Source organism: Drosophila bipectinata, chromosome 2L, assembly GCF_030179905.1.
Source record: "Drosophila bipectinata strain 14024-0381.07 chromosome 2L, DbipHiC1v2, whole genome shotgun sequence".
NCBI classification, from domain to species: domain Eukaryota; kingdom Metazoa; phylum Arthropoda; class Insecta; order Diptera; family Drosophilidae; genus Drosophila; species Drosophila bipectinata.
In genome coordinates, this window is record NC_091736.1 from 4,767,306 (window position 1) to 4,794,803 (window position 27,498).

The following is a 27,498-nucleotide window of genomic DNA, read 5'->3' on the forward strand; positions in this document are numbered from 1 at the left end:
CCGGCATATATCCGGCATTTTATTAGATTACCTTTATTTCACCTTTTTTCACCATCAAAGTAAGCGTTTGTTAAAAACGTTCCAAACCTTCCAAAATAGCAGCAATCTAGTTACCCTTTCTTTTAGGATGTCAAACGAGGTAAGAATTACTTCCGACTAACTTCATTTAAATTTGATCTTTTGCCAAATTACAACCAGAAAAAAAGTTTAAAAAAATTCTCTTAAAATTTAAAGTATCCTTTCGGTCAAAATCAAATCAAAAGAAAAACTGACCTTCTAAAATGGACATTGATTTTGCAATGTACGCTCAACTCTCTGGAATTCCCTATATGCCCACTCCCGAGGAATATTATCCCGAGGTAAGTTTCCTAAACTCTAATAATAAAACTATTAATTACGTGGTTGGGTTCAGTTACCACGTGGGATACAGCATCAAGAGCCAGAGCAGCGTCATGGCGACTATCGTCTTCCTCCAATGGATGTGGATATGTCTTATAACCATCAAAATTATCAGGCACATCAGAATCGTCAGGCCCCACCACTGTCTATGCAACATTTATACATCGACAAGTACTGCCAGAAGCAACCCCAGCCTAGGGATAATATGTCCGATGGCTTCCGCTCCAATCCCTACAATAATGTCTGCTATCAGAGTACTAGTCCTTCGGAGTATCGCTGCATGGCACGTGGAAAAAGGCGAGCCAAAGAAATGATGTCACGTAATGGGTTGTAGTAAGTCCTTAAAAAAATATAAATATTAATTTACGGATTAACCATTAAGGAATTTTCATAGCTCCCCCATGGATGCTCCTGGCACCCAAAACAGCGGAGGAGATTCATGTTACTTTCCCAATTATGTTAATGGTTAGTAAATGATTTAGTTTTTAGAATATTATTTAATCAAAAATCTATATCCTAGATTATAATGGAAGAACGCAAAATCCACGCAGATATTCATATTGGTGAAGAGCAGCCTTTTCTCGTATTTAAAACATTTTTGGTAGTCTTATTTCTTTTAGTGTGTTCCGATTTGTTGAATCTTTTGCGAAAAAATATATTCCACTAAAAGATGTGCATAAGTGTTATTTTTTTGGGATTAAAACAGGACGTTCTTTTTTTGAAATTACCATGTGATCCTTTAACTTGAAATGATCAGTTGGGCCACTATTATCCAGAAGAATAGGTATTACTCCCATTCCTTGTGGGTAATTAACGTTTATTTTATGGCCATTTACCATTGTATAGAACCAAAGCAGCCACCCACCCAACCTGCCCCGGGCCCACCCTATATGTCCTTTAGAAAATCAAGAGGAGAGCCAGGGAATTGTGTGTGTAGGTGGGTGGGTGGTTTGGCTCAAGTCACCCAAACCCAACAAAGTGCAATGAAGGATTAAAATAAGAAAGATGTGCAAATAAAATATTTTACAAAGCGGACAACGAGGACAACTTTTTGTCCAGGACTGCTCTGGTGGTTTCCAGGATATGCGGGGGTGGCCAGAGACTGTGGGTGTGATGGGGTCCGAAATGCGAACGGAACATGTCGATGTGGAGTGGGACAGAGACAGGGACACAGACAGAGACAGGAAGACACAGAGACGGACTACAACAAACAATGGCAACCAGACTGAAGCTTGGACTTGCACCGCTCAGGGATCGTGGTATCAGTGGGTGGTTGGCTTTGGTTTGAGTTTTCCATGGGCGTATGCCAAGAGAGGGGAGTGCTGGGGAGGGAAGCCGGGTCGACACTGCATGGTAGCATTGTCAAAATAAATCAATCGGTTTTATGTTGTTTTCTGGAATTTCGGTTTTGTTGCTTTGTTATTTTGTTGCCACCGCCACCGTCACCGTCGACATCAGGATGCCCCGGTGTGGAACAGTTGCAGGAGCTGCTGCTGGTGCTGCTGCTGCAGGACCAAGAACAACTACAGCTACAGCTTGCGGTGGCATAAATCAGTTGGCCGTTGGACCCATTTATGAAAGGATAAACCCAGTACACACACCCATATCCCCAACAAATACTAAAAATTCAAGTGAGTTGTGAGAGTAGCGAGCGGCGGGCTCATAAAAATGCATAAGTTCCAAAAAATTGTATAAATAAAAATACAAATTTTTCGTTAGCCCCGGCTAGCTAATAATTCAAGTTACCTTACCTCACAACCAGAAGCTAGAAATTTTCTGATTTATCTCGAGAGGAATTAAGATGTCTCAAAAGTTCCAGCGGGCAACATTAAAACATCATCCGAGGAAAAGACTCTAAAATAGGTTTCGGCAACTCCTTTCGAATTCCCTCTATCAGCTCTTCATAATCGTTCACACTTCCTCTGCTGGTAACTTTGGTTTTGTGGTGATGGAGCTGAGGGCAAAGGGGGGCAGGCCAGATGGTTTAACGAAACTTTACTGGATCTCTTTGGACGCGTCTAAAGTGATTTCCTTTTAGGATTTTCAAAAACTTTCACCAAAGGTAAGTAAACATCGCCCACATCCACATACACTCTAGTCCTGGTAGTCCTGTCTCACCACATATGACTCTGGGTCCGAATCCTTGGCCCTTTTCTCTAATGAAGCAGAATCCGCTGGCGCATTTGCCTCGACTCTTTAATCCTTAATAACTTTCGAGCAAGTGACTTTACAACGCACACAAAATGTCCAAATTCATCATCTTTGTGTTGGCATTGAATGTGGGATTTGTGGGTAGAGGACCATTCCAGAGGATTTTATACTTTCAGGAATTAGTTGTCACTCCTCCCTTGACTTTATTAGTAAATTGAAAAATTGCTTAAGAGGTCCATGATTTTTGTTTTGTCTCAAACAAATAATTAATAAATAAAATTATCAAATATAAATATATTTTTTATCAGACTCTAAGGGAAAAACTTTAGCTTCCCTTGGGAAATGAATGTTTATGGTTTAGACCCAAAAAAAAAAAAAGACTAGACACCTGCAAGTTACAAAATTGTTTTTAAATTAAGATGGCAATTTTCCCAAGACAAAAAAAATTATAAAAAAAAACTTTGTGGAGATGGTAAACTTGTGTTTTGCTTGGTGGCCAAACGAAATTTGATTATGTTCGCGGTTACACTTCATTCGTCGTGATGTCTTTTTGCCACCATGGTGGTACCACGGGGCCACCTTGCCACCCCAAAAGTCAGGTAAAGGACACCCTTACCTCGCATAAATTCTTGTACATCCCCCTTGGCAGGCTGAAAACTGCCAGGAATTTATGCGATCAATTAAATTTCTCAAATGACCAAAAGAAACTTGTTCACAGTTTTTTAATTTTCATAAATTTTACTTAAAAATTGTTCTATTCTCCAAGCATAGTAAATTTGTTCTTATGGCTGCTTAATGTGTCAAGTTTTTCGGTGGCTATCTTTTCGAGAGTTACGATAATGATAATCAGATTTTATGATGATTAGAAATTAGAAATTTAGAGCCGGCGATGAGAATTTATTGTAAATTAGTGGGGGATTTTGTGGGGGTAGTATGGAGGGAAGCCTCCTTCAGGAGTATGAAGGACGAAAAGTAAATCAAATGTAAATCATCGACAGAATGGCAGGGAGCCGGACAAACTTTCGTCTTTGGCGGAGCCCAAAAATGATATACAACACATTTTGTGGGGGAAACCTTTACAACTAAATGCGGATAATCTGTAAGTTTTCGTTCTGCCCAAATTTATGGGAAACTGGGTGGAGTTTTCCTCTATATATGTATTGTTGTTGTTGTGTCTTTTCTTGGGTGCCTGACTCTATATAGTTTTTCCACTGATTTTCCCCCTCAGCTCACTCCTGCCACTATCTCTGCCAGCAAGTGAAAAACGCAGCCCAAACTAAAACATGCGCATTCAATGGGGAAAGCCCGTCCACCGACTTTCCTTACCCGACTTTCTCCAACCCACCCAACCCTTCTCTGGCCAATCTTCTGCTGCAATTCATTTCCAGCAGCCGAGTGTGTGTGTGTGTGGGTGTGCAGAGATTTACCGTTTTATACTTGACATTTCCAAAAGTTTAAGTTTTAATTTATGACACCGCCGCCGCTTTCTATACGAGGCGACAAGCTAAATATGAGCGAATGGGTCGTCCTTAAACAGGATATCTAGCCATTGTCGCTGCTCCCGACTTCTGGCGTTCAAGGGATATGGCTCTTGGCTCATCTTTACAATTGCTTGAGGACCCTCACAATGCCGTTGTCCAGTTTTTTCTTTAGCGAATCCTTTTTTTCCAGGATAAAAATTAGTTTGAAAAGATGAAAAACCTGACAGTAAAAGAAAAATAAATGGTATGGCTAATATAAAGTTTTAACTTAATAAATGATCATTAGGAATAAGGATGTTTTTTATATAGAATTTGATATTCATATCAAAGCTTCAGGAGCTTCAGCTCCTGACAATGCGGAAAAGGTCTATAGGGACTCTGTCAATATGTATCAGATTTCGAAAAGAATCACCTTTTTAAGATCAGGGAATCCATCCACTGCGATCTGCATGAAAATATTAAAAACAACAATTTTTTCGATTCTTATATAAAGTTATGTTGTTACCTTTTCGAAAATTTTTGAAAACAAGGAAAGATTTTACTTTTCCAGATTTTTATGGAAAATTCTAGTACTCGAAGATCAGGAACGTAAAACATCGGGAAGGAAGGTATTGATCGAATTATTAATAATGAAGGTATGTTAATTTTCCTAAAATTTTTCCTACACAATTTTTTTGTAAAAATTGCCCGTTGGTAAGCGTGTAATTTGCATTCGCAAGTCCAGAATGAACTAATAAACACACCGGAACCCGAGTCAACAAATTGTCGGCTTCTGCGCCACCCCTGCCCCTTGGTGGTCAGGGGTTCAAAGGTGAAGTGACGCTGGATGGTGGGGATGTGGTGGAGGTCGAGGCTATCCGCTGGCATACGGTTAATAGGCGCAACCGCGAGTTCTTGGCTCAAATTGAAAGTTATTTAAGGCAAAAGGTCGGAGACGAGAGCCACTGGGGCCAGAATGGCAGGACGGAAGGATGGCAGGACTTGGTCTGTGGGGCTGTTGGCGGAAATTGTTACACGATGCCACAGGGCCGGGAAAATGGTAACCACAACAGGCAGCACAGTTATTGCCGCAACCGCTCGTTGTTGTTATGGTGCCCATATTCTTTTTTTTCTCCATCCTACAAATAAGATTCGAAAAGTTTATGCCGTTGGCTGTCACGAAGCGGTGGAAGATGAAGCCGAACGGGGAGTACCCTCGACGACCTGCGTGTGATTCGCCAAGAGGGTAACCTTCTCGTCCCCACCTCCAGCTGCACCCCCGTCCTCGACGTCCTGTGAATATTTAACAAGCGGCAGGAAAAGGAAACCAAAATAGCGCAAGTGTTGCTCAGTTTAATCTATTTCCTGCCTGGACCAGGACTCCAGCCCGATCCCAAGCAATCTTTAAATACACAAATTTACGGTCAAAACTTGGCTTAATTCCGACGAGACAAAAAATTTCCGTTCGCCTTCTCAGCCTCAAGTAAATGTATTTTAATATATATTTTTTCTTGGATTTTTAGGGCAGTGGAAGTTTATTTTGCGTTGGTATTAAGTGATTTCATAAAAATGCTGGGTTGATAAACTTGGAGAAACAACAAGAAAAATAAAATTGTTGGGGGCTATATTTTAAATATTATATTATTAGAAAAATCTTTTTCAGATTCAAATGGAAATCATCCAGACGATCACAATCCTTAGCCATTGTTACCGCAAATCACATCGTCTATAATCGGCCCCAATTTCGAGGGAAACACATCCAGAAACTATTTTATTTGTTTTGTGAATTTTGCGAATGAATGCGCATTTCTGGCGGATGAGAGGAATCCCAAACTCCAGGCCCCCAAAAAAAGAAGACAAACGCCAAGTGCAAAGCAGCAGCAACAGCACGAACCGAAGATGAAGTTTATTTTATGGTCCTGGCGCTCCAGCCAAGAAGGATATGGGAGTCCTTTTGCCAGCCAACCAGCCAGACATTGCATCAGCCAAAGGAGAATGCTGGTGGTGGAGTCAGTTCCACACGTGTGTGTAATCAAATAATTTACCAAAAATCGAGAAATTATTACAAGTGAATTTTTACAAATTCATTTTCCACTTTAGACCGAGCCCGCTAAAGGAATCTCCTTGCAGACAGCAAAAACAAAAAATATCCTGAAGGCAAAACTTACTCGCACTGCATGCAAAGTGGCTGCAACATCCACAGCCTGCAGGATGTGTGGATTTTCCGGCATTTTGGCGGCATGCCCCTTTTGTTTATTTCTTTGAGATGCGGCAGCGAACAAATGTCCTCCTGTCGGCCCACTCCCTGCCTCGATTTTCCAGCTTTGATTGTGCAAACTACTCGACTCGACTCTCCAGTTGCATTCCAAGGCAGATCGAGTTTGGTGGGTGCCAGGGTGGTGCAAAAATTAGGATGTGTGGCATGGCATGGAGGGTGGTGTGTAGGTGTAGGTGCGGCTGCTGCTGGAGGAACACGTGTGGGAGCCTGGATCGTATCAATTGTGTGTGATGGTCAAAAGTCATTTCAACAGCACTAAATTATTATTATCTTCAAGAAGTTTTACATGCTCGACAATCATCCAAAATACTCGGCCAACATTTGGTTTGTTCGAAGGGAGGGATGGAGGACAGGACCTGCGTCCAGTGCAGTACAGGAAGCTTTCATAAAGGATACTTTGGATTTGTGTAATGGCATGGAATGTTTTGATGTTCACCTAAAAGTTTATTGTTACAAAAAAAAATTAGTTGGGGCAGAGATGAATCTTTTTAATTGTAAAGCTTTAAATTTAATTTTAAGCCGGAATCTGTTGCCTTAATACCTTTATAATAGAATGCAATTATTAGACAATTTTTAAAAGTTTGTTAGCCAAAAACTACTTTCCGACACTTTCTGCCATTCGAATTGCATATTTGCAATTTTAATTAAATCCAAAACAGAGCAGCGTTCTGGCAATTACCAAATGCAAAAGAAATCACTAAGCCAAATTGCGTCAAAAAACGATTTGAAGCTGGAAAATGTAAAAATCTAATGGAAATGTTGCATACAACATACATACAACAAGCAACCAAACAGCATACGCAATTTGCAAATGAAAATTGTTTTTTGCTAAACTGCCACCAAGAGTGTTCTTCGACTGCGGTTTTTGCCATTCAATTTCTTGACTCTTTCACTTTATTCTGGCTAATTTCGTCTCTAATATCCTTTAGTTGTTATTAGATATTCCTTGTTTTTTTCGCTCTTGGGGTTATATCCTTTTCTTCCTTTTTTTCCTTGTCTTTTTGGCAGCTGACGTTAAGTGCCGCTAATTGAAATTTCGTTTAGGGCTTTAATTGTCTTGTGTTTTGGCCTGGGGCTTGGGTTTTTTCCTCCTTGTTCCCTTCTCGGTAATATTTGCTTATTAATATTTTTGGTTTAGGACAATTAGAAGCAACTGTGCACGGATTCGTGTCTACAAAGTGCAGCTATCGTAGGGGTTTTTTTTCCGAAATAATTAGCAGTTGTCAGGGTGGTATCAGAGGTTTATTTAGAAAATTAAAGAATTATTTTGTGAGCTAAAGTAAACTATAGAAAGCTCATGCCTCATTTATCCTATATTCCTATATCCTCTTATCAACCAAGAAGGTAAGAACATCTTAGCTAAAATCTTAGATTTTTATCCGAACTAACAAATGTACTCCTCTAATGAATAAATGAGGACAGCACACAAATGCTACCTGCCAGGTTAACCAGGACCCAACCGCCACTATCCGCAGTATCCTTTGTCAATATTCATTATACGAGTGCATACTTTCGGGCGCTTGACAAGCGTGGCCCAAGTCATAAAGTTGTCGAGCGAGCGTCTCATAAAACGTGACGATAATCATAATTGATGCTCGAGCCTTGGCCGAAATCAGGTTGGAAAGGGGAAAGGGGGTTTTGTTGGCCAAACCAAATTGTAATTTAGTTTGTTGGCCTAACCCCACTCGGCTGAGCCACTCCCCTAGCACCAGCCCTGTTGACTTTGCCTGATTTTTGTGTGGTTGCTTGCTCTTGGCCAAATTAAGGGTAAAATTGTTAATTGAAATTTGTGTGAGTAGTGTGTGTGTGTCTGTGTGTGGGGTGTCTGCCCACCTCATCAAGGCTAAAACGTATCTAATGTCCGGGCTTGTTGCAGCATCTGGAAAAGATTTCCATTTTGGCTGCCACATCGACTGGCAATGATAAATCAATGCAACATATGGCAATGTTGCAGCAACCTTTGCCACGAGTGTTGTAAATTTTAAATCAATGTTGCAGCCAGGACTAGGTTTTTTTTGTCTCCAATAGAATGGCATCTAGCTTATCCTTGCGGCTTCTTCTGGGCCGTAAATCGCAGTGTCCTTCGTCTTGGGGCCTCTGGGGGGCACAACGTATGGGGATATAGAAGCTATGGCAAAAGTCTCCACACGCAATCCATTATTGTATTAATTAACAGGAACAGGATCACCAATCAGGCGCTTGATTAATGATGTCACTCGGCATCGTAAATCTCGATTTGAACATGTGCAAATTTTGCGATGCAAATAAATGGGGCGGCGGTGCACTGGTGCTCGTTGACCAATCCCAGGATTCCGGGAAGCCAGCTCCTTCCTGTCCCTGACGTTGTTGTCCTTGTCGCCTTGGCGTATGCTTTGTGTTTCGGAACATAATCATACATTAGGCCCAAAAACACTAAGGATACCAAAGATGGGCTGGTGTGTGGAGTGGTGTGGAAAGGGGGGAGACAACAACACTTCCGGATAGTCGGCCATCCTTCCTTGATGGTGGTACCCGGGGGAGGCGTGGCACTGCATTGGCGGATGCATTAGGATGTGATTGTGTTGCTTGTTTCAACCGCCTGTTGATTCATAAGGCGGTAATTTAAATGGAATTAATGTTTTGCTTGAGCAATTGCCATAAATTTCTGCCCAAATTTAGTTACATTCCGGCTTAAATGTAATGCAGTTGTTGGCTTGCCTTGGTTTTGAAAGGATTAATGAGGCTTAATTAGGTTATTTCTAAATAAGTAGGACTAAGGAGGTGGATTTATAGTTCTAAATACTTTTATTTGCAGTCGAAAGGCCAGAAACCTATAGAAACTCTTTATAAAATTGTAAAAGCTTCCACCAATAACTGGTAATGGTCGTTTTAGGCCTACATTTTTGGTAACAACATTTTGGAAATTAGTTGATCATAAATTAGCGTTAATTGCAAACAGAAGCATTCGCGGGAAAATTGTAGAATTTTGATTTTCGAATACATTCTGGTTGCATTCTGACTAATAAAGCAAAAACGTTTGCAATCCCAACTGATGGCAGGACTATGGGGCAAGGCCCTGTATATACATATATAAGAGAAGAGGGCGTGGTGGGGACACAGACACCGCAGGTACTTCTAATCTCATGTAGCCGCGATTATAAATTGTTGCGTACTTCATTTCGGCCAAAATAATAACATGAGTAATTAATTTAATGTGCCAGCCGCAAACCCACAAACAACGTGGCGGCCGTTGGGGGGGTCGAATGTGGGTCGAAAATGGGGGTTAAAACGGTTCCAAAATTGGGGTTATGGAACGGCTGCAGTCGAACTGCAGTGGGTACTTGGATGCAGTACATTGCGTAACAAATGAACTAATGTTTATTGCAATTGTCGCGTAAATTACAATGCATTGGCGATGCCAAAATGCAGGGCCAGCTGCATTCAAAATCTGGCAAATGGTTGAAATTATTTTGGTCGCGGTCGTCTACTCCCCCACTCCCACTGTACACCTCCAGTCCAGTCAAAGCCTCCTCCAACCAATTTGAAATGGAATGCATATTTAATTCGCCAACAGTTTTTGGGTACCTGGTACCTCCATCTCGAATTGAAATTGGCATAAAAGTAGATCGAGCCAACAAGTCCGGCAGCCTTTTTGTGCCCCCATTAATTTTATTATTTTTATTATTGTACATTCGGATGTCCCTTGAAATAAATTCGTCCCTAGTTTATGGTGCGTGAATAAATGGATGAGTGCAGCAAAACATTCGTTTCATTATTTGAATGTCGCATCCGGCGGGGGAGGCGACCAACTGCACACCGGTGTCTAGTAAATAAATTTACTTTGGTTTCCAACTCTAGATTGGACTAATTTTAATATTATTTTATGGGCGCACAGGCATACTAAATAAGATAACTAACCCTTTCCACAATGATTCAATTAACGAAAGCCTTATAATTATCTAAATTAGATTTAAGTGACTTCTTGTTTCCACTGTCACTTGACACTTCCTTGTACTTGGTTGCTCTTTCTTCTTGCAAAGCCATGCCCCGTCTGGAATTTTGTTTATACTGTTTAATGACTCTTTGGACCCTTTTTTGTTGCAGCATTGTAACAAATTGCGTCTGCAAGTGCCTTCGCATGCCCCATGCCCCGTTTAGACACACAATCTGGTCCGAGGACCTTTCCTTCTTTTCCTTGGCTCGAGTTACTTTCCATTCGTTAACCGAGGACCGGCTTCCTCGTCCTGATTGCCTTCGTCCTAGCTCGTTTACCGCATCGTAATGTCACTCCAACAAATCACACCAACTTGGCCAATAAATCGTGTTTGTTAATTCCAATTAGCCATCTTCGTCTCCATGGGCGGCAGAGTGCATGTTTTGCAGTCATATTTTTGTGGGAAAGTTTTCAATTGATTTTCACTGAGGGAGAAAGAATTTATATTGACTGCAATGTATACGGGTCTGTTAAAAAGGATTTAAGGTACTCCGCTTGAGATTCGGATGAGAATTGGGGAAGATATAGCCATCACTGTGGGCCCTATAGGGGAATCCCATCACGAAAATGGACAAAAAATCTAAAAAATATTTTGTCTCAGGATTTTGATGCAGAATGGTGGAGAATCGATCCAGAAATCGATTAAGGTACTCCGCTTGAGAATCGGATGAGAATTGGGGAAGATATAGCCATCACTGTGGGCCCTATAGGGGTAAATCATATTTTCAAGGGATCCCGTCACAAAAATGGACAAAAAATCTAAAAAATATTTTGTCTCAGGATTTTGATGCAGAATGGTGGAGAATCGATCCAGAAATCGTTTAAGGTACTCCGCTTGAGAATCGGATGAGAATTGAGGAAGATATAGCCATCACTGTGGGCCCTATAGGGGTAAATCCCATTTTCAAGGGATCCCATCACGAAAATGGAAAAAAAATCTAAAAAATATTTTGTCTCAGGGTTTTAATGCAGAATGGTGGAGAATCGATCCAGAAATCGTTTAAGGTACTCCGCTTGAGAATCGGATGAGAATTGGGGAAGATATAGCCATCACTGTGGGCCCTATAGGGGTAAATCCCATTTTCAAGGGATCCCATCACGAAAATGGAAAAAAAATCTAAAAAATATTTTGTCTCAGGGTTTTAATGCAGAATGGTGGAGAATCGATCCAGAAATCGTTTAAGGTACTCCGCTTGAGAATCGGATGAGAATTGGGGAAGATATAGCCATCACTGTGGGCCCTATAGGGGTAAATCATATTTTCAAGGGATCCCATCACAAAAATGGGCAAAAAATCTAAAAAATATTTTGTCTCAGGATTTTGATGCAGAATGGTGGAGAATCGATCCAGAAATCGATTAAGGTACTCCGCTTGAGAATCGGATGAGAATTGGGGAAGATATAGCCATCACTGTGGGCCCTATAGGGGTAAATCCCATTTTCAAGGGATCCCATCACGAAAATGGAAAAAAAATCTAAAAAATATTTTGTCTCAGGATTTTGATGCAGAATGGTGGAGAATCGATCCAGAAATCGATTAAGGTACTCCGCTTGAGAATCGGATGAGAATTGGGGAAGATATAGCCATCACTGTGGGCCGTACAGGGGTAAATCCCATTTTCAAGGGATCCCGTCACAAAAATGGACAAAAAATCTAAAAAATATTTTGTCTCAGGATTTTGATGCAGAATGGTGGAGAATCGATCCAGAAATCGATTAAGGTACTCCGCTTGAGAATCGGATGAGAATTGGGGAAGATATAGCCATCAGTGTGGGCCGTACAGGGGTAAATCCCATTTTCAAGGGATCCCATCACGAAAATGGACAAAAAATCTAAAAAATATTTTGTCTCAGGGTTTTGATGCAGAATGGTGGAGAATCGATTCAGAAATCGTTTAAGGTACTCCGCTTGAGAATCGGATGAGAATTGGGGAAGATATAGCCATCACTGTGGGCCCTATAGGGGTAAATCCCATTTTCAAGGGATCCCATCACGAAAATGGAAAAAAAATCTAAAAAATATTTTGTCTCAGGGTTTTAATGCAGAATGGTGGAGAATCGATCCAGAAATCGTTTAAGGTACTCCGCTTGAGAATCGGATGAGAATTGGGGAAGATATAGCCATCACTGTGGGCCCTATAGGGGTAAATCATATTTTCAAGGGATCCCATCACAAAAATGGGCAAAAAATCTAAAAAATATTTTGTCTCAGGATTTTGATGCAGAATGGTGGAGAATCGATCCAGAAATCGATTAAGGTACTCCGCTTGAGAATCGGATGAGAATTGGGGAAGATATAGCCATCACTGTGGGCCCTATAGGGGAATCCCATCCCATTTCAAGGGATCCCATCACGAAAATGGACAAAAAATCTAAAAAAATATTTTGTCTCAGGATTTTGATGCAGAATGGTGGAGAATCGATCCAGAAATCGTTTAAGGTACTCCGCTTGAGAATCGGATGAGAATTGGGGAAGATATAGCCATCACTGTGGGCCCTATAGGGGAAAACCGTATTTTCAAGGAACCCATCACAAAAATGGGCAAAAAATCTAAAAAATATTTTGTCTCAGGATTTTGATGCAGAATGGTGGAGAATCGATCCAGAAATCGTTTAAGGTACTCCGCTTGAGAATCGGATGAGAATTGGGGAAGATATAGCCATCACTGTGGGCCCTAGAGGGGTAAATCATATTTTCAAGGGATCCCATCACAAAAATGGGCAAAAAATCTAAAAAATATTTTGTCTCAGGATTTTGATGCAGAATGATGGAGAATCGATCCAGAAATCGTTTAAGGTACTCCGCTTGAGAATCGGATGAGAATTGGGGAAGATATAGCCATCACTGTGGGCCCTATAGGGGTAAATCCCATTTTCAAGGGATCCCATCACAAAAATGGGCAAAAAATCTAAAAAATATTTTGTCTCAGGATTTTGATGTACAATGGTGGAGAATCGATCCAGAAATCGTTTAAGGTACTCCGCTTGAGAATCGGATGAGAATTGGGGAAGATATAGCCATCACTGTGGGCCCTATAGGGGAATCCCATCCCATTTCAAGGGATCCCATCACGAAAATGGACAAAAAATCTAAAAAAATATTTTGTCTCAGGATTTTGATGCAGAATGGTGGAGAATCGATCCAGAAATCGTTTAAGGTACTCCGCTTGAGAATCGGATGAGAATTGGGGAAGATATAGCCATCACTGTGGGCCCTATAGGGGAAAACCGTATTTTCAAGGAACCCATCACAAAAATGGGCAAAAAATCTAAAAAATATTTTGTCTCAGGATTTTGATGCAGAATGGTGGAGAATCGATCCAGAAATCGTTTAAGGTACTCCGCTTGAGAATTGGGGAAGATATAGCCATCACTGTGGGCCCTATAGGGGAAAACCGTATTTTCAAGGAACCCATCACAAAAATGGGCAAAAAATCTAAAAAATATTTTGTCTCAGGATTTTGATGCAGAATGGTGGAGAATCGATCCAGAAATCGTTTAAGGTACTCCGCTTGAGAATCGGATGAGAATTGGGGAAGATATAGCCATCACTGTGGGCCCTATAGGGGTAAATCCCATTTTCAAGGGATCCCATCACGAAAATGGACAAAAAATCTAAAAAATATTTTGTCTCAGGGTTTTGATGCAGAATGGTGGAGAATCGATTCAGAAATCGTTTAAGGTACTCCGCTTGAGAATCGGATGAGAATTGGGGAAGATATAGCCATCACTGTGGGCCCTATAGGGGTAAATCCCATTTTCAAGGGATCCCATCACAAAAATGGGCAAAAAATCTAAAAAATATTTTGTCTCAGGATTTCGATGTACAATGGTGGAGAATCGATCCAGAAATCGTTTAAGGTACTCCGCTTGAGAATCGGCTTAAAATAATATTTCTTGTTAGACGTGATTTAAATTGAAACACACTTTAATAATTTTTTAATTTACTCATTAACCTCAATATATATTGAGGTTAATATAAATATAAATATATTTATTTTCCATTTATGACTATAATTATACTTAAACTTAATAAATAAATTGAATTTGTATGGCAACTGCCTCTGTGGGGTCTTCATGACTGGCCTGAAATATTTTTCATGGCTTAAATAAGTTACATACAATACACCGGGTATACTGTACAGTGTGTATTCAATAAAATGATTTGTGTGATACATAAAAAAGTACGCATACCGAAATGGCGTTGGCTATTTATGCTCCAGCACATTGCAGCTGGTCTGCTCAAACGCCACGCCCCCCTAACGCCTCTTTCGGACCCTAGAGGGATCCTGGAAGTATGGCGGATATATATATAAAATATATATGTGTATCCTATGGGGTAGGATAGGGAGTTGCACCCGACACTCGCCAACACTTTAGGGCGAGAATTTATGACTGCTTTTTTCAGCTGCAGGTATGCGCTTTTCCGGCCAAGCACTTAATTGATGTTGTGTCGCGTAAATTATAAACAAAACAAAAATTAAAGTGGACTCCATGCTGCTCCTTGGCTTTGGCTTTGGAAGCTCGCAAGCTACGCTGGCGGATGCGGAAATGCTTTCATTGCAAGTGGTGGTCCTGGTGGTCGTAGTGGTGGAGAGGAGATGCCATAAAAAAGGGACAACGCACCGCCATTGGCCCACACACGCTGCCGCGTTGTTCTCCTCTCCCTGGCGGATACAAGCGCACACATCCTGACCATCCGTGGTATCCTTGGTGGCATCGCATCCCGGCCAAGTTAGCAGCTTTGGTCAAGAGGCTAAGCAGGCCGCTGTGAGTGAGGTCAAGCATGAAAGTGCCGCTACCGGATGTCCATCTGACTCCAAACCATTTCCCCAAAAAAACCACCTGCCCTGCCCGCACTCTCCATCCCTCTTGCAACTTGCAACGCGCATAAATTTTCGCCTTTTTGCATCGCAAAGGGTCCTCGAAAATGGAGGCTACCAGGCGGGGATCGCCCAGTCATCCATGTGTGGCATCTAATATGGTCTCCTCCACCAGTTGCTGGTCTCATAAAATCTATGGTTGCATGACAGGCAAGCCTTTCGATAATAATTAGATAAAAATTATATTTATAATTAAATAAATAGACAAGGGTTTATGGTCATTGATGGCTGTTGTAGGAAATTTCATGCTAGGAAAGAAAATAGTTTCAGATATGAAGAGGAAGTTAAAGATTCATAAACTTTGGAGTAACATCAGATCAGTACCTACATACCAACCTATCATATAACCTTTCAAACATGTTTTTGAAATATTTTTCTACCTTTTTATTTGAAACCAATATCTTACCAGTTACCATAATATTTGGTAAACTTAATCCCCCTTTATTGAAGTTTACCGATTTGGTTTGTCATTTCCACAAAATTGACTTTGTCTCGGTCGGTTTCCATGGCCGTTTCCATTTTCATTTCCATTTGGACTTGGAGCTCCTCCATTCAATTCCATTCCCGTACTCCATCAGGCCGGACCGACCGATTTCAAAAAGTGATTAAATTTAACAGGCAACGAGTTAAACTCGGAAATCAGAAATTATATGCAATGCGAAGGACAATTGCCAGTGGAGGACATAAAACAAAACAGCGGGCAAAAATGCGGGGCGAGGCAACAGTAGCAGCAGGAGCAGAAGGCGTTGCCAGCGACAGGATGCGGAAAGCATGAACGGACGAATGGAAGGATGGAGGTATCCATGTAAGGACACTGACTGCGACTACTCAAAATCTGTGCGTCTGCACGCATTACAAACGAATTACGAGACTCGTTGGGCAATTGCAGTTCATTGTTATTTAATATCGTCGGCAGGACGAGTGGAGAATCAGTATCAGGAGTTGTAGTACCAGGAGCTGAAACGAAACGGAACGAAACGAAACGAGAACACGACTGTGAAATTATACTTTATGCAGCCAGGACACTGGATTGCAGGATATGGAAGCAGAGCCAAACAGAAGCAGACGGCATGACACTGATTGCGATATAAACGATTGTCAACGTATCCAAGTGGATTATTACCTCATGCCAATTATCATATCAACGATACACAGGCCCAGGACACGGGAAATGGCCGTACACATGCACACACACACACACTCGCAACGCAGGACAAGCCAGGACATGGCACATTGGCTGACAAGTGGCAGGCAGCCATGGGTTGGTGGGGGGCCAGGAGGGAGCTTTGGGCCAACCAATGAACCAACCCGAACCACCCATCGCCCACACACACACACTTGACGAGGCGTTGATGGTGTCGGCATCTGGCAGCTCATCCTTCTGCCTCTCTGGCTCCTGCACCGCCATCTTCATTCCACCATCCAGAGTCCTGGCCAAATTGCATGTACAATTTTAAATGGATTTTGATTGTTTATGACAATTCGACGAGCTGACTGGCCAGGCCGCTGCTGGCCACTGATAATACGGCATTTAAATGATGATGACCACCTGAAAGCCCCGTGTCCAGTCGCATCCTTCCCGCTCCTTTTGACGGGCAATGGGCAGCAGCACACTGCAATTTGTAAAATTAAGCCCAAGTATTTGCATAGCATGTCTGTTATAAATTAAATATTTTAAAGGATTTTCCAATCGATTTTGAAAGAGCTTGTGGTCCTAAAAGGATGAAATCTAGGACCATATCCTCAAATAAATCTCCTATGCACTCCCTAGTTTTTTTAATCAAAAAAATCTTTCGAAATGTTAAAAATTATTGGTAACCAGAAATTAAAACAAAGCCGACACCTTTGACATGATGAACCCGTGGATCAGGGGACTGATTCGGTGGAAAGGAGTTCGCAACCAATCGCGACCTTACGGAGCCAAAAAGGACTCACCCCGGTCCAATCCGGTGGAGCAGAAAACGCCAAGGCCTTTTCCATCCGGGGGATTATTGAGGAGTAAGAAATTCTACGGATGCACCATTTTCCTGGGCACCGTTTTTAGTGCCGTGCTGTGGGCCGTGTACGAGTTGGGGAAACCGGACGAGGACCATCGTGGCCCCCTCGAGGATCAGTTCAGCCACCTGCCCTGGCTCAGACAGTACGTGTTGAGGATGTGGCACTCACTTCAGTATTACCAGAAGATGGTCGAAGAACCGCTGCAAGGGAAGCTTCTGCCCGATGTCCTGCCTCCACCGTACATACAACCGCCCTACTCCCTCGTCCTGGAGATCAAGGATGTACTAGTGCATCCGGACTGGACCTATCAAACGGGCTGGCGATTCAAGAAGCGACCTGGCGTGGATTACTTTCTGCAGCAGTGCAGCCGCAACTTTGAGATCGTGGTCTATACTTCAGAGCAGGGAATGATGGCCTTTCCATTGCTGGATGCCCTCGATCCTTACGGCTATATCAAGTACCGCCTGGTCCGGGGATCCACTGAAGTTGTGGAGGGGCAACACATTAAAAACCTGGACCACCTGAACAGGGATCTAAGTCGAGTGATTGTTGTGGACTGCGATGCCAATGCCACGCCCCTGCATCCGAACAACATATTCCTGATGACGCAGTGGCTGGGGAATGACGATGATGTCCAGCTTTTTGATCTCACAGCCTTCCTTCAGCTGCTGGCCGAGCATCAGGTGACGGATGTGCGGGAGGTCCTTCAGTACTATCGCCAGTTTGATGATCCCATCGAACAGTTTAAGGACAACCAACGACGGCTGCAGGAGCAGCACCAGGAGAACGAGGATAGTAGGGTTAACAACAGGAATCAGAGGCAGTGGACTCTCAGCTTGATGGGACGATCCTTTCGTGGCTCATGAATTATTTTCTCTTCGTTTAGGCATTTTTTAATTAAATTATCATTGTCATTGTGTGTGTGTGAAAAATTTTAAAAATAATTCAAAAAAATGTATATAAATTATTGAATACAGAATCGATTACTAAGAACGAAATATGTTATTTGTTTAAGTACTATCACAAGCATAGTTCAAGCTGTTTTTTCTGAACTGGTTTTGTTAAATTTTTTTGGGAAAACGCTACATATCATTTTAATGTCAAAACCTGGGAAAGTTCACTCATACCAGACATATCTTCAGTCAGAACTAGTCACAAATATAATATCCTCTTAAAATTATATTTTCTAAAAATGAATACTCAAAAGAAAGGATACAAGTTTATGCCTCATCAAATGACCAAGCGTAGTGCTTTCCGTAGATCACGAGCTAACAAAGATTATCCTTTGGATTCGATAATGGCCATATCGTTACCGTCACCACAAGTCTTTAAGACTGCGTCGCCTGATCTGAAATGGACAACCATGTCCCACAATGGACCATTATTTGCAGATCCCTATAGACCACTTCCAAAAGATGTGGCTCTCCTTTATGAAAATATGAGGTTGGACCTCAACCCATCGGCCGAGGAGTTGGCAACTTTATATGCCAAATACATGAACACGGAAGCTGTTGTAACTGAGACTTTCAATGTTAACTTCTTCAGAGATTTTCAGAGACACTTGTCCCGTGATCTGCGAGCTCGCATTGATTCCTTCGAGTTCTTTGATTTTTCAATGATTTGTTCCCATTTTGAAAATCTGGACAGAATTAGGGTAAAACTAATGACACCTATGATGCAAGAACGCCACGGCTATTGTTTAATTGATGGCAAGAGGCGCAGAGTCAAACAATTTACAATCGATGGACCAAGCCTACATAGTCGTATAGGGCCAAAATACGGGATGGTTAAACCTCGAGTTATGCCTGAGGATGTGATTATTAATTCGCAAGAAAACGAAGCACCAAAACCGCCCGATGGCCACAGTTGGAAAAGTATAATTCATGATCGCAGTGTGAATTGGTTGTGGTCCTGGACGGATGTTATTTCGGGGCGGATACATTATGCGCGTGCCACAAAGATTGAACATACAGTCACTTGTCGTCGAAGGGATCTGGACAAAGCCCGTAGGCTTCAAAGTCGGATAGAAAATATCCGTAGACATTCCCGTCAAAAATGGAGTTCTGAGAGTTGTTTTGAACGCCAAAGGTCGGTGGCCATTTATTTTATAGATCACCTGGGCTTCCAGGTCTTTTCAGACTCTGAAGATAATCCAAAAACTGCTTCTGTTTGCAATTTGCGTGTAAAGGATCTCGTCATGGCTAAACATGGTACAGGTGTGAAAAACACTTTTAAACTTAAAAACGAACATTTCAACAAAAACTTTGTGGTGCACCCAAATATTTTAAAAAGTATCCATGACTTTCTAAACGAAAAAGATGAAAATTTTAAAGTTTTTGATGAACTGTCCTCCCACGACTTGAACGACTATTTAGAAAGCCTAATGGATGAATTGACTCCAGAAATTTTTTGGATTTGCAATGCTTGTACATTTTTGCAATATAACCTGAAGAAATTTCCAGCTAACAAACCATTAAAAGCACATGTGCAACACTATCAAAAAGTTCTGGAGAAAATTTACAATTACTTCAATCACAAGGATGGAAAATCCTTGAGCTACTTACATTCATCACTAAATATGAGTTCGAGTGCCCAACGCATTAGAGAGATCTCAAGAAGAAACTATTCTCAAGACGATTCCACTAGTTCTGATGATTCATTTGGTTCCATACCAATTTCCCAGACAAAGTCAAATGTTTCAATTAATAGACGCACTAACCCATTCAGAACAAACAAACAGAAGATTATTATGTATTCCACACTAGTATTTTTAGACCCACGTATCACTATTGCTTGGTGCATCGACCGAAACATACCTATCAAGGAAATATACCCTACACATTCAATCCGTCAAGCAATACGATGGGCTTTGTCTACCAATAAAAATTATATATTTTGAACATTTTGTAATTTGGTTTTTTGTTAAATGCTTGTTTAGCATAAAAATTTAAAGTGTTTTCGGCTGTTATTTCCTGTAAGCAGTTTTCAGGAAAATTCGTTAGACCCTCAAGTAAGTTGGTGAATATCGCTTTCTTTTTTGGGGTCCCTGGGGCGTCGCATGCAAATCTACTTTATGGAGAAAGTGGAAGGGAAAGTTATGCAAGCGTTGAGAATTGCGTGTGCCCAGGACTTAAATCGCCGCCAAAAAAAAAACACAGGACTCTACGGGAATTGAACTCGAATTTTTATTCCTTTTTTCGGGGAGAGCAACATGTGCGATTTTAATTTTTAACAAGCCAGGTGACTTGACATTTTCCAAAGCGTTGGCTTGATGGAATCAGCGAGGCTCACAAAATGAAAAGCCGACGAAAAACTAATTTTGATTTTAATTAAATATTTATGACTCCAAGGGAGCGCCGATGCCGCGGCAATCAGGGGATTGAAGACAATGTAAGCCGGAGCCGGGAAACGAAAATCCACTAATAAAATAAGCAAATATTGTGGCGAATAACTTCTGCTTATCAGTCAGAGATGTGCCAGGCAGCGGTGAGAAAATTAGAGAATTATCCCCAGAGACTTGCAGACTCAGGTTGCGTGTCCAATTCGGGAAAAAGGAGAAACCCTTCCCGTCCTCCCATTGCCCTATGACCCAAATGGACCAGTGGAGATGGGGTGATGGTGCCGTTTATTCGATCAAAAGTTACGAGCTCATCTTAGATTGGACATTAAATGGACACTAAAATATTTTCCATCTGCACGCAAGGCCTTTACCAACAAAAAAAAAAAAGCAGTAAGGAGAGGAGACAAGAGAAGACCCGAAACAGGGTTGGAACAAGCGAAATAAATGTCATGAAACAACTCATTGACAGGCACATAAGGACACTGGTTTTATGGTCCACAGATATGACCAAAATATATGATTACCATGTGTCCGGCAGCATGCAAGCTCGTAAATAGGCATTTTCCCTGCTTTAGTTCTCATGGACACATCATCTCCCAACCAGTAGCCCATTCACCCATCCACCCAACCATTGAGAATCCACCCCCCTTGGACAACTGGTGACTATTTCGGGGGCCCTCTTGTACATTTTTTTTCGCCGCCCAACCCATGATTTTTGTTGCTTCGTTTCATTCGGTTGGTTATTTAGCAAGTGATCCAGGTGGGACTGCCACAGGACTTCCAACTGGACTGGACAGGACTGTCACAGGCCGTGCTGCAGTCGTAAAAATCAAAATAAAATGAAACTTATGCGTGATGTTTTGGGCCGATGGTCTCATTGGATTTTTGTTAGCCTTTCTCTACGTTTTTATGCTCGGGGTCACTTGTTCGCATTACTAATGATAGGTTTTACATTTAAATGGAATCCACTGAAATGGCTACCCCCCGTAGCACTAAGGTTCACTTTTATGATCTTTCTAATGCACTTGGCATATTTGTATTTACCATTTTATTATATGGGGCTAACGCTCTTAGGGAAGAGCTTGGCATTGAAGAAAGTGTTGCCTACTTATATGGGCTGGTAAGCTTAAATTACTTTTTTTCTACTATTAGATATAATATTTAATTGAGTTTAAAGAGATAATGATAAGAAAAACGGTGCTTTCCCTAAAATACTCCACTCATGTTTAAAGACAAAATTATTAGACTCCCTGGCAGGATAAGCCTACCCCCACAAAATGCTCAGAAACATTGTTCAATTTATTGAAACCAGATTTAGCCCCGACATTTGATTGCAAATTAACCAATGAATGGAAAACATTGCAATGCGCCTATATCGCGTGTCAAAGATCTACAAAACAGCCTGCCCGGCGTTAGGAACAGTGGTAGGCAGCCGTGAATGATGCCCCACAGGCTATAGCATCTGGTCCGGTACGGGTTCCTGAGTGAGCCTCTTCATTTTCGTATAAATTCGACATTTATGCAGTCGGCAGCCCAGAGGAGTGTATGCTGATTTCATCTCATCTCGTTCCGGAGTTACGTGAGCTGATTACGTTAGTCACGCGCGATTGCCGAGGGAGGTCCAGGTCCTGGCCAGTGCGCCTCCCCCAGTGCTCCTTCCTTCAGTTGCTTAGTGGCAAAGTGAAATTGTGCCAACTTGCGACTTGATGAGAATTTCATTCGGTGCTGGATTTTATGACTCTGACTGGATGGTCCGAGGGAGGAGTGGACCCAAAGTGTTGGGTCTAGGAGTTCCACTAAATGATTTTGCATTATTTGTCGATTCCAGTCCTTGCGGCTTCTTCGGATTCGGCTCGTTGCCTGCCATAAAAAGTCAATGCATGCGAAATGTTTTCGTGACACGCTCAAACTACTCTCTGAATCGGATTCGGAATCGGAATCGGGTTTCGTTACCTCGGCCAGTTCCAGTTGGTTTATTTGTTTATTCATCGAATGGGGGCGAAAATCGTAAAAATTATGCTGATGACTCATCAGTAAATGGCATTTATTTTATTGCCAGTCGAGCGTCCTTTGTCACCTTTTGCTCTGGCTGCCATTCTAGCTTTCTGGCCACCACATCTTCAATTATGACCCAGCCAGGTCACCAGACTCCAGCCTCCAGCCTGATGATGATTCCAATTCCACTTGATGTCCGGACTATGAATGAGTTTCTATTTGTATTATTAATGATTTCTTTGGCCGGTCACAAGGTGTGGTTATCACAATCAACTTGACCTCTGGTTTCAGATCCAAGAAAAAATTTATTTAAAATTTAAAATGTTTTCATCTTCATTTTAAAACTAAGATTTTCTAAATTTTGTTGTAATCATATTTTTATTTTTAAGAGAATAGGATTTAACAGTTTTACAAATTATGCCCACAGTCCTATAGTCCCATAGTCCAAGTCCACTTGAATTGGTCGACAACCGCACTCAAAATTTGATTGGATTAGAACAGGCTTTTGGCGGTGCACAAATTGTTGATGTTTGTTTCCCCCAGATGCGGTTGGTGTCAGCCAGGCACTGCAGCTTTTCCTCTTCCAAATCTGTATCAATCGCAACCTGGTCCCATTCTCTTCCTCTGGACTGCTGACAACCACCAATTTTCCGTCTATTCCAGAGGCATGGGTGATTACTGCATTTGTTTGTTTTGGTCAACGGGCTTGAAATTAGAAAAGGGTAACTTTTTGTTTCCTGAAAAAATATCTTTAAATTTAGGCAAATGTTTCAATGATAACAAGTAATTTAAAATGTTTTAGTATTTATTAAAAACAATTATAAAACGTCCAGGATTAAAATTAGTAAAATTTAATGTAAAATCTTAAATTGTAACTGAATCCACGGTAGGTTGGTTGAAATATACAAGTTTCTGGTTATGGGGGGTGTCCAAAGTCTTCTAGGTGCTATAAAAAAAATATAATTTAAGTCTTAATATAAGATGTAAAATAAAACTTTAAATTTACCTTAAGTTTCGATATATTTAAAACTAGAAAGTGTTTGATGTATGAAGGCAGGTAAGGTCCAATCTCCAACCTTAAGGTTACTAAAAAAGATATTGACTCCCATCTATGCCATCTTTAAACCATGACTGCTTAAAATATAACAATAAACGTAATAGTGTGACAAGGTACCTAAAAAAAAATATTACATTTAATGATCATAATTTTAATCAAAGCTTAAATAAAACTTACTTAAAGGCCTTCCATGGTGAAGTGTTGGGTGATGTGGAAAGTAGATAGGCTAGCGGGTTGGTGTCCAATTTTGTACAAGCTGCAAGGAATAACTAGGAGTTATTAATGCTGTATTTTAAAAGAATTAACACACACCTACCTGTTTCGGGAAAAGTGTTTGAATAATGTGCAAAGTGAGTAAAGCCGACCGACCTCCTGACAACTTCCAATTAGAACGACATATGCGTTGTAAGTACAAGAAAAGCTCCGCAGTAAGCAAAAGTCGTGAGGAGGTCGGGACGGAGGTACTCACTTTGCACATTAGGGCATTGGCTCTAAGGACAATATGGAAATGTTACTACTTGACAATTGCTTAGTTACTACTGCCAAACTTCAGATCCTTAAAAATAGTGGTAAATGGAACTGAAAATATATATAAATTTTATTGAAGTTCTTGTTAAACTATTAAGGAACTTACCCAATGATGAGATGTTAATGTTAACCTTAAAATTGTGTAAGTCGCGCAGATTGACCTTTTGCTCATCCTCTTCCGGAAATTCTTCTGGTGTCGCAGTCGCAGCCGCAGCTAGGTGAGGATCGGCCACCATTGGATCTTCCTCGTCCTCCTCATCCGCCTCACCGCCCCAGTCCTCCGCCTCAATCTCCACACGACTTCTGCTCACTACGGAGCTTTTCTTGTACTTACGTCGCATATGTCGTTCTAATTGGAAGTCGTCGGGATTGGGCGGACGGTCGGTGCGGCATTTCTTGGTGCAAGGGGTAGCGGAGTAAATGAGAGGTACGTGGGTGTTCATCCTGGCTAGCTGCGGCTGCGGCAGCGACTGAGAGGGCACCTTGACGCTATCCAACTGCCCACCAGACGGCCCGTCCAGCTCCTGGATTTCTTTATCAATTGACTGCACTTTTTCCATGTCGTTCTGACCCAGGGCCTGGTCACGTTCCATAAATAAACATACTTTTTTGTATGCTAGGGTCACCCGCTTTGGGGCAGTCTGTCGCTTAGACTGTATCAGCTTCACAACATCTTCCTCTGTAAACTCGTACTGCATTGCATTTACGATGTCCTCCTGCTTCTTGGCTATCTCGGAGAGGAGGGGCAAGAATTTTAGATCGCATTGCCAGGTCCCACTCCACATGTAGAATTCGTCCTGAGTAACTGGCTGATTGGACACCACATCCATCGAAGATGGGCACTCTTGAACGCCGTACCGCAAGTGGAGAATGAGATTGGTGCTTTTACCACCCAGCCGGTAAACCTTTCTATCCTGATGCAGACCGACGATCTGGTAGATGCGGTTCACGTTCGCCAAACCCACGAAACCAATGTTGACTCGCACAAAGCAACCGGTAACCGTCTTCTCAAAGATTGGCTTGTCTAAAAGGCTTTCCAGTTGGCTGCGTGTCAAGATGGCCTGGCTTAGCTGCTCTCGAGTGGTGACCACAGGCTCGTCGCTGGCGTTGCTGCTTCCCCTAGGGGACTGTTCAGGCGACCTGGAGCTGACATCACTATTGCTGCTCGACGAGTCGTCCGAATATACATCTATGGCCTTTAACTTTACCTTGTGATTCTTCTTCAACGGCTCGGGATTTTCCTGCTGTTCGTCAATGGGCTCATGTTGGTCCGAATGAGCCTCGTGGCCCTTTAGCTTCACTTTGCGAATCTTTTTTGATGGCACGGGCTCTTCCGGCTGATCATCAACAGGCTCGACCCACTTTTCCTTGGTCTTATTGCTACGTTCTAAAGCGTTCGCTTTCGTGTTTCCAGCACGCTGGGTAGCGAGTAGCTGACGACGGATATGAGAGCGCTCCTTCACGCCAGGATCCGCCTCAATAGCAACAGAAACTTCACGCTCCTTTGCCAATTGGCATCGGATGTACCACTTGCGCTGCAATTCCTCGCGTCGGATGCTTCTTTGATACAGCTCCTTTTCTCTCTCCAGCTCGTTCATGGCCTGGAGACGGGCGCGGTCCTCAGCATCGCCCATCAACTGATCATCGTAGCCATCATTGAAGGCCTCTACGGTAAGGTTCTTCACGGCTTCTCCCATGTCCAATATTTCCCCATCTTCCAAGTCCTCGACCGGGGATAGCACGGGACTGCAGTTGCGTTCTAGCAAGTTCGACATCTAAGTTAATTAACAATAAAAATTAAAATAAAATAATAATAATTAAGCAATTATAATTAACAATTTTTCGAACATTTTCTTACCATGAATTACGTGAAATTCGGATTTGTTTTCCAAGTTTTTACAATTGAAACCAAATATTGTTTTTCAAGAAACGCTAATTTTACGAAAAAAAAAAACTTTTTAATAAAAGTTTGCAAATTTTTTTAATTAGACTTTACCGAATTAAACCAATTTAATTTCGCCAATTTTTTTTTATTTAATATTTTTTTCACGACTTTTGTTCAGGACAATTAATTCACCAATTAATTCTTTTTATTTATTCCTACCAATAGGTCTTTTCGCTACCACGTCTGGGATCGGAATGAATGTTGCTGGTGCCCCACGGGCTTAGGTACTCTTGGAATAAAAACGAAATGATTCCATGGCACACTTGATTGAAAAAAGTCCTAAATTCTAGATACTCAAAGCTATAAAAATTCAGATCAAAGTAGGCCTTATAGTTTTTTTAAGTTATTAATAATTAAGGCAATTATAGTATTGTTAGTAGCTTCCCATTTGTCTTAAATTTGTCTTAAGCCATAACTCATTTGCTGCTTAAGCTCGAATATATATGTATGTTTGTTTCTTTCATTTTCAGTCCAAAATGCCATCAAATTCGGAGCCATAAGCCCGCACAAAATGAACACTGCAGTCCGGTGGAATCGGAGATGAAGGTGGATCCGGATGGGGAACAGGACTCCGTGTGGCTGACCACAATTTCACGTTTGCCTAGCCGTGAACACGTTCAACATGAACGGCGATTAGTTGCATTTGTTTACGAGTATGGATTTCGGATTTGTCTCCGGCTGTGCCAGGTCGCTCCACGGACTACCATTTGCCACGACGACGTTGTTGTAATGGTCCAAGCAGCCGGTAACTTATTGCATCGTGGCGTGCGAGTGGCCAGCGAATCCTCCAAAGGGTAGTGATGAGGGTAGGACTACTGTAACATCTTCAAAGAGTAACAAGTTTTAGTTATAAAAATATTTATAAAAATTAAAGACTTTTTTAATTAAAATATATTTTTCATATTTATATTTATTTTTCAAACAATAATGTTGGTTTTGGCATCACTGTCGTTGAGAATCTGACCATCAGACAATTGGATGTTCCCAGATCAGGTGTGGGTGGTATCTTTGTCTCTCTCGATATGGATGTGATTTCGTTTTCTTTGCGAGTTTATCCACATTGTAAAGTAGACATTATGTTGATTTCCAACTGAGATCCTGGTCAGCTCCATTGGGCTCGGCACATATCGCACTTGGGACATCTGCCGACGGTGGCGATAATATCCCTGAAATTATTTTCAGTCCGTTCTGGACTTGGCCTTTGTTTTATTGTTATTGTTTCGTTGTGTTGTTGGTCGTTGTGTCGTTGTGTGCCGGCAACTTCGTGACTCTCATTGTTTTTGGGTCTCCGGCAATCCGCATCCAATCCCAGCCAGGACACATTAGTGGAAGATGGACACTTTGGAGCTGTGGGTCTCTCTGGTGAAAGTTATTACATGTTATATCTCGCTTTTTCCAAAAGCTGTTCCACTTGCAATTATACACTTACTCTGTGGCAATGTTAGGTGATTGGGTGGTTGGTTGGTTGGGTGGGTGTGTTTGTTTAGTGGG

At 41.7% G+C, this 27,498-nt stretch overlaps 3 protein-coding genes and 1 long non-coding RNA gene across 4 annotated transcripts; 3 read left to right on the forward strand and 1 right to left on the reverse strand.

Annotated features, from left to right (window-relative positions):
• Positions 1 to 147: 147 nt before the first annotated feature.
• Positions 148 to 1,072, forward strand: LOC108124364 (uncharacterized). The gene is made up of 4 exons (XM_017239979.3): positions 148 to 359; positions 413 to 732; positions 794 to 864; positions 920 to 1,072. The coding sequence occupies exons 1-4, from the start codon at positions 282 to 284 to the stop codon at positions 964 to 966; spliced, it is 516 nt and encodes a 171-aa protein (XP_017095468.2). The 5' UTR covers positions 148 to 281; the 3' UTR covers positions 967 to 1,072.
• Positions 1,073 to 1,768: 696 nt separating this feature from the next.
• Positions 1,769 to 5,104, forward strand: LOC138925892 (uncharacterized). The gene is made up of 3 exons (XR_011442121.1): positions 1,769 to 2,461; positions 4,582 to 4,666; positions 4,730 to 5,104. It is a non-coding gene; the product is annotated as an uncharacterized lncRNA (long non-coding RNA).
• Positions 5,105 to 16,891: 11,787 nt separating this feature from the next.
• Positions 16,892 to 20,052, forward strand: ttm3 (tiny tim 3). The gene has a single exon (XM_017239959.3). It carries the CDS (start codon positions 16,995 to 16,997, stop codon positions 18,006 to 18,008), a length of 1,014 nt encoding a protein of 337 aa, XP_017095448.2. The 5' UTR covers positions 16,892 to 16,994; the 3' UTR covers positions 18,009 to 20,052.
• A 2,796-nt stretch (positions 20,053 to 22,848) lies between these two features.
• tplus3a (testis-specific Plus3 domain a) lies at positions 22,849 to 26,202 on the reverse strand. Its single transcript, XM_043213518.2, has 7 exons — positions 26,059 to 26,202; positions 25,921 to 25,994; positions 24,169 to 25,837; positions 23,851 to 24,113; positions 23,712 to 23,790; positions 23,484 to 23,651; positions 22,849 to 23,423 (listed from the first exon to the last, which is right to left on the reverse strand). The coding sequence occupies exons 2-4, from the start codon at positions 25,921 to 25,923 to the stop codon at positions 24,064 to 24,066; spliced, it is 1,722 nt and encodes a 573-aa protein (XP_043069453.1). The 5' UTR covers positions 25,924 to 25,994; positions 26,059 to 26,202; the 3' UTR covers positions 22,849 to 23,423; positions 23,484 to 23,651; positions 23,712 to 23,790; positions 23,851 to 24,063.
• Between the last annotated feature and the right edge of the window lie 1,296 nt (positions 26,203 to 27,498).